The 7,598-nt window shown below is 42.4% G+C and overlaps 1 protein-coding gene across 2 annotated transcripts in view; it reads left to right on the top strand.

Annotated features, from left to right (window-relative positions):
- The window catches only part of LOC143299056 (malonyl-[acyl-carrier protein] O-methyltransferase-like), a 16,502-nt gene extending 9,428 nt beyond the window's left edge, over positions 1 to 7,074 (top strand). For both annotated transcript variants that reach the window (XM_076612151.1, XM_076612150.1), the window contains 3 exons: positions 2,088 to 2,226; positions 4,155 to 4,247; positions 5,512 to 7,074. In XM_076612151.1, the coding sequence (XP_076468266.1) occupies positions 2,088 to 2,226; positions 4,155 to 4,247; positions 5,512 to 5,747 (468 nt within the window). In that variant the 3' untranslated portion in view covers positions 5,748 to 7,074. The remainder of the gene's footprint in view (positions 1 to 2,087; positions 2,227 to 4,154; positions 4,248 to 5,511) is intronic.
- Positions 7,075 to 7,598: the final 524 nt, after the last annotated feature.

The raw sequence follows: 7,598 nt of genomic DNA, 5'->3' as shown, positions 1-7,598 counted from the left end.
TTGATTGACAACATTTAGTACCGCGTCGTTGTTTTCTCATCCATCCCTCGCTCCCTCTTCCAGCAATTCTGATTCATATTTGTTCCTTTGTCTATATTTTGAAGACACAACCGCTCGCGCGCGCACACACGCGCACACACACACACACACACACACACACACACACACACACACACACACACACACGTGTAAACAAAGTGAGTCTATGTTATATAACCCGGTATTCGGTTGTCTGTATTTGTGTGTCTGTCTGTATGTGTGTCTGTGTGTCCATGGTACACTTACATTGCCATTTTCTCTGGAAATACTTTTTCTCTGTCAATACAAAATTTGGCTTAAAAATAGTAGGAAATAAACCCAATAATGGGTTGTAAGTCTTCCGAATTAAGCCGTGTTTCCGGATCATTATCGATTTAATTCATTGAGCCTATTTCCGGATTCCGAAAACACCATTTTACCGCTTCCCAGTTGCCAGAACGTAGGCTATGCTTCGTAAGAAGACGGCCTGATCCAGTTTTCTTATTCGCAATTAAAAGGAAATAAATAGAAATTCTAGACAGAACACATGCTGTGACACTAAATACATAATCGACGTGTCTACTGTGTATGAATATTCTAATGTGGACACTGAATTAACTATAATGAATATAAACGAAAATTTGAATCGACTATTTCATTGAGTTTTGGTCAGCCTTGTCTATGCTGGTCTGTGCATATCTTCCTTTTTCTTGTTCACAATCAAACGAAGAGAAATATAATTTCTGGACAGAGCACATACAGTGACACAAACTACATCTTAGACGTGTGAACATATGAACATATGAACATTTTAAAGTAGATAAAAAAGAAATTGAATCAACCTTGTCATAGTTTCCCGGCGAGTGTAACTAAACTTGTCTCACATCTATCTAAATTCAGAAAAACGGCTAAATGTTGCAGTATGTTTTAGGCGAGGGCAACTTATCCATTACCGCAGATTTTGAAGAATTCTTAAATGCCCGAAATATACCAAATCACTTATCACTTCACATACCACAATCAAAATTTTAATCATCACGCTTAAAAAAAGGATGCTTCAATGTTAATTTTTTAACGTAATTGGCTGATCAGTGACGGTTTAGTGACTAAGACAATATCTTTCCATCTGAACATGCCAGGGTCGAATCTACTCTCAGGCCTTTTTTTCTCTTAAAGCTTCAGAATAACAAAAAGCAGAGCACATTTTAACGATTAAATTTATTCATTTATTTATTCCTCTATTTCTTCTTTATGTATCTATTTATCTATTCATTTATTTATTTGCCTATTTTTCAAGTGTATCACAAGTGAGTCTTGAGGGAATTGCCTCTCTTGTTTTACTTTATTTTTCATTGCTGTCGATATTGCTTCTTGTTGTCGTTGTTATTGTTGTTGCTGCTGTATTTGTTTTGGTAAACTTAATATTTTGATTCCTTCTGATGGCGTTCTCGCCCCAAAAGCTCCACAAGTTCTGGTCTAAAATCGTGCCGTGAGAACAAGTGTTGAATTAAAAAAATATATATACCACAAATCAACCATCCAAACAAATAGATACACCATGAACTGGTTTCCAATATCCTTTAAAAATTTTTTTTAAAGTTCATAATAACTTGTACAATGTTTCCGTCCCTTGACGGGCTCTGAAAATTACAGTCCACGCCCAGTTTGGCTTGCGCTCTTCGTCTGACACATGAATCTTTGAAATCCTGCAAGTCCCACGTTTCCCCAACATTTGCTCTTTACAGACCTTGTTGTTGTTCTTTTGTTATTGATGTTGTTGTTGTTGTTGTTGATTTTAAATGTCTTCCACAAAATACCAAACACGGTCTCACTATGCAATCGTTAAGATGTAATCAGCATCTTTGTTCAAGCAATACTTTTTAAACTATAGATTCCTCTCCCCCAGACCGACCAACTATTTTGTGGTGTGACTTTCCCACCTGCTAAGGGAGAGAAATGGGCCCCATGTTCTCGTGCCGAGCCGTAGACACAATCCATATGAATTCACTGCCCCTGATGGACGTAAAAAGCTTTTTGGATCTTTAACCTTTAACCACTAACCTTTCCAGCTGCATGACGAAGGGTTTCGCTGCCTGGATGCCCTGGATCCTTCCACAGGGATGCTGAAGCTGGCTGAGAAGAGGAAAGTCTACCGCCGTTGTATCTGCAGCTTCTTCACTCAGGACCCCACCGACGGCATTGAAAACGGTAGGCACGTGGCTTGCTTCTTTCTTTCTTTCCTCCTCCTCCTTCTTCTTCTTCTTGTTCTTCTCCTCCTCCTCCTCATTCTTCCTCTTCTTCTTCTTCTTCTCCTTCTCCTTCTTCTTCTTCTTCTTCTTCTTCTTCTTCTTCTTCTTCTTCTTCGTCTTCTCCTTCTTCTTCTCCTTCTTCTTCTTCTTCTTCTTCTTCTTTTCTTCTCCTCCTCCTCCTCCTCCAGCTCCTCCTCCTCCTCCTTCTTCTTCTCCTCATTCTTCTTCTTCTTCTGCTTGTCCTCCTCCTCCTTCTTCTTCGTCTCCGCCTCCTATTCCTCTTCGTCCTCCTTCTTCTTCTTCTTCGTCTTCTTCTTCGTCGTCGTTGTCTTCTTCTTCTTCTCCTCCTCCCCCTCCTCCTCCTTCTTCTTCTGCTTCTTCTTCTTCTTAGTCTTTGTCTTCTTCTGCAACTCCAACGTACACATCAACTGAATGAGTTTTCTTTAGGTAAAAGACCGCTTTAAGACTTTGATTTAGACAGCCATACTCCGTTTTCAGTTTATGCAATTTGCTGGGTATCTGACCCACCTACCGGTAAAAACTATATCCGGCATATGAGACGTGTGTGTGTGTGTATGTGTGTGTGTGTGGTGTGTGTGTGTGTGTGTGTGTGTGTGTGTGTGTGTGTGTGTGTGTGTGCTTAATATGTGCATGTATGTTTGCGCGCGTGTGTATGTATATATCATGTAAGTAAGTGTATGTGTGTGTGTGTGTGTGTGTGTGTGTGTGTGTGTGTGTGTCTGTGTGTGTGTGTGTGTGTGTGTGTGTGTGTGTGTGTGTGTGTGTGTGTGTGTACTAGCCCCTAGAGTACTAAACCTTGGTAAAATGAACCCAACATCACATGAATCTGAAATACAATGCCACTCCGTGTGTAATATTAAGTTGTCTCGTTGATTTCGCTGATCTTCTTTGTTCGTGAACTGCAACTCCCACGTTCACTCGTATGCATACGAGTGGGCTTTTACGTGTATGACCGTTTTTACCCCGCCATGTAGGCAGCCACACTCCGTTTTCGGGGGTGTGCATGCTGGGTATGTTCTTGTTTCCATAACCCACCGAACGCTGACATGGAATACAGGATCTTTAACGTGCGTATTTGATGTCTGCTTGCGTTTACACACGAAGGGGGTTCAGGCACAAGCAGGTCTGCACATATGTTGACCTGGAAGATCAGAAAAATCCCCACCCTTTACCCACCAGGCCCTGTCACCGAGATTCGAACCCTGGACCCTCAGATTGAAAGTCCAACGCTTTAACCACTCTGATCACTCTGATTAAATCAATACACTTGCAGAAAGAGGGAAGTCGAAATAAAGACAGTGTGACTGTCATCCTGACCTGCAAGCTCAATTAAAGTAGAGTGGTGGCCTAGAGGTAACGCGTCCGCACAGGAAGCGAGATAATTTGAGCGCACCGGTTCGAATCCCGGCACAGACGCTAGTATCCCCCCCCCCCCCCCCCCCCCCCCGCCAACCCCCCTCCACTAGACCTTCAGTGGTGGTCTGAACGCTAGTCATTTGGATGGACGATAAACCGAGGTCCCGTGTGCAGCATGCACTTAGCGCACATGGAAGAACCCACGGCAACAAAAGGGTTGTCCCTGACAAAATTCTGTCGAAAAAAACACTTTGATAGAAAAAAAAAAAACCAAACCAAACAAAAATCCAACAACCCTGCAGGCAGGAAGAAACAAAAAAAAAGGGGGGGGGGGGGGTCGCATTTTGTGTAGCGACGCGCTCTTCCTGGGTAGAGCAGCCTAACTTTCACACAGGGAAATCTGATGTGACAAAAAGAGTACGACATAACAGGTGGGCAACGTCCCTTTACTGACGAACACACACACGTGAACATCAGGCAAGGGGTTGAGCTCATTGTTAACGTGTGCAGACACGTACGACGTACTGCTGTTGTGTGGGGTGTGTTCACCTGGGGCTATGCAGGTGGAGGCTTTCAAAGAGGCTATCAGGATCGTGAAGCCAGGTAATATATATATATATATATGTGTGTGTGTGTGTGTGTGTGTGTGTGTGTGTGTGGTATGTGTGTGTGTGTGTGTGTGGTATGTGTGTGTGTGTGTCTGTGTGGTGTGTGTGTGTGTGTGTGTGTGTGTGTGTGTGTGTGTTTGTACACAGTGTGTGTTTGTCTGTCTGTGTTTGTGTGTGTGTGTCTGTGTGTGTCTCTGTGTGTGTCTGTGTGTGTGTCTGTGTTTGTGTAAATGTGTGTGTGTATGTGTGCTGTGTGTGCGCGCGCGCGCGTGTGCGTGCGTGTGTGTGTGTGTGTGTGCGCGCGCGCGCGCGTATTGCATGTGTGTATGTGTCTTAGAGTGTGTGTCTGCGTGTGCGCGTGCATTTGTGAGAGAGAGAGAGAGAGAGAGAGAGAGAGAGAGAGAGAGAGAGAGAGAGCAGTAAACCGTTCGCAGAATCCACTCCGGTGCATTTAAAGCATTACATAGGTCTATTCATTCCTGCATCCATTCAGTCAACTTTTTAAAAAAATTACAAAAACCACGTCGGAATCTTCCCCATCTATCAGTACACTTTTGCACGTTCCATCACACGACCAGGCACCACACTATTATATCAAGAAGCTGAAACATCTAAATTTTGCGTCTCTGGTACTGAAAGTGTCCGAGAAAGAAAAAGTCAAATTAATTAAGAGATATGGCGGTCAACAAAATAACCATATTGTTGGAGGAAAAAAACCCATCGATCCAACTTCTAAAACGGGAAAATCCGAAAGACGACAAGAATCCAAGGAAAGTCAAAGGAGTACAAGGTCAGACCAGAGATAGATTCTGATTGTCAAAACTAATTGTAACAAGAGGCAAGCTTTCATGGCTCATGTCTGATTCCTGCTGTGCAACAACAAAATCGAAAATCCGGCGGTGGAAGGGGGCGAGAGGGGTGGGGGGGGGGGGGGGGGGGGGGGGGTAAGGTGGGCGTTTCTGAAGCAGTGCGCATCGATCGGTATTTCATTGTTTAACGATCAGAATATTATTGATCTATCAAAGTTTCAAAACTTTTTCTGTATGATAATTTTGTGTAATGGGTCCGAAAATGCGTTTGGCGATCTTTATCACACATGAATGTATGTGTGTATATATGTATATGTATATATGTATATATGTATATATATATATATATATATATATATATATATATTGTTGAGATATATATGTATCTTATGAGTCATGGAAGCCAGAAAGTCGAAACTGTGATATACCTAATGACCTTTTTCGACCCAGGTGGCTACATCGTGAACTGTATGCGAGCGGAGTATTTGCAAACGATGGCGGAATACAAAGACCGCTGGGTCATGTGCCTTGACCAGCTGGTGAAAGAGGGCAAGTGGACACTGGTCAGCGAGCAGAAATACCCCAACCATATCTTTCAGCTCGAGGGGCTGCGACTGATCCACAAAGTCGTAAAAACACTGCGTGGGCTGCAAGGAAATACTGCTGCTGATGGTTTGACAGTATAATTAGATATTCGTATTATGTACTGTTTTGCTGGCTGTTTTGCAAAATGCGAAGTATTAGTGCTTTTTTTTTATATATAGAAAACATGGTTTTCATCATCCTGCAAATTTCCCCTCTCTTATTTTTTCCCCATTATCAATAAATATATTTTTTCTCTTTCTCTTTATTGCTCGAAATTTCAAATCTAATTTTATCTGATGGTTTTTCTGAAGCTTTCATACTTTTTTGTCTAGTGATGCACTGATCATTATTCTATGACATTAAACTGATGTTTGTCATTCCGTTCTCTCTCTCTCTCTCTCTCTCTCTCTCTCTCTCTCTCTCTCTTCACTGACCCCCACCCCCCACCCCCTGCCCCCCGTTCTCCGCCCTCCCCTCCTTAATGTCGAGGGAATTAATTAATTCTTCGTATGCGAAGAATGGTTCCCCTTTCGCCTCAAAGCCCAAAAGGACTGAGCGCAGTGTATAAAGCCACAGTCAATCCTGTCTTTACTCACTTTTTCTAGTCTACTTCTCCATCCATTCTTTACTTTAAATAAATATTGCTGTTGTTCTTGTTGTCCCATTCGTTCTTTCACCAGGTCTCCTTTTTTGTTTCGTCCCTTCCTTCCTTTTCCACCCCCCTCCTTCCCATTGTCTCTCTCTCTCTCTGTCTCTCTCTCTCTTATCTTATGCAAATCAAGTATATCCAGTGGGTTGGTTATGGAATCGCATTCTTGAAAATGTAAAAAATACGCATACAATTAAAAAAAAAATCAAAATCTAACTTTCACAAATACCTGATCATTCTTTCAAGCTTGACACAATCTTTGTCCTAAGATGTACTCTTGATTCATTGTCATTAAAATGATTTTATCCCTTACTGCCTCCCTCACTCCCTCCCCTCTCTCTCCCGCCCTCTCTCTCTCTTCTTCTTCTCATTATTATTATTATTATCATCATCATCATCATTACTATTACTATTATTACTATTGATAGTATTATTATTATTATTCTCTCTTATTATGTCAAGCCTTGCATATCCAGCCGGTTGGTTATGAACGATCATAATCTCGAAAATTCAAATCTAACTTTCATTACAATGTCATTTAACTGGTGGTTTTTCCAAGCTTCACACTTTTTGTTCTATGATGCACTGATCATTGTTAAATGACATCAAACTGATGTTGGTCATATTATTCCATTCGCTCTCTCTCTCTCTCTCTCTCTCTCTCTCTCTTCACCGACCCCCACCACCACCCCTCCTTAATGTCGAGGGAATTAATCCTTCGCATGCTGAGAATGGTCCCCCTTTCGCCTCTGCTTCACATGCCTCTCCATTTGGGAAGAGGAGAGGGGGAAGGGGGGGGGGAGGACAGGCGGTTGGGGGGCTGTGGGGGGGGGGGGGGGGGGGTTCACGCTTCTTCTGGTTTGCGTTGTGCAATGTCTGTTGTGCTGGCTAAATGCTTCATTTTCGAGTAATAAAGACGCTGTTATTCAGAGTTAGCTATGTCCGTCTGCCTCTGTCTCTATCGTCTATTTCATTGTATCTGTCTGTCTATCTGTCTGTCTGAATCTGAAATTGCTGGGCACCTTTCTTTCAAATGACATAAAGTTTTCAGATTCCGAGAAGTCACCACGTCATGAGGATGTTGATTTTTCTGCATTCTGTTTCGTAGCACATGTTAGTGTTGTTCAATACCCATACAAAAGGGGCAATGATACCCCCCTCTCATACACACACACACACACACACACACACACACACACACACACACACAATCCGCCAGTCCTTTATTTTCCTTTCATGCTTTCACGGAATCGTAAAACAATTTCTTCTTGCTCTTGAAGTGTTGGGTTACATTCTTTATTAT

This window comes from Babylonia areolata, chromosome 24 (assembly GCF_041734735.1).
Source record: "Babylonia areolata isolate BAREFJ2019XMU chromosome 24, ASM4173473v1, whole genome shotgun sequence".
Classification (NCBI taxonomy): domain Eukaryota; kingdom Metazoa; phylum Mollusca; class Gastropoda; order Neogastropoda; family Buccinidae; genus Babylonia; species Babylonia areolata.
Note: the sequence above shows the minus strand (reverse complement) of the source record. Positions and strands in the feature narration are given on the sequence as shown.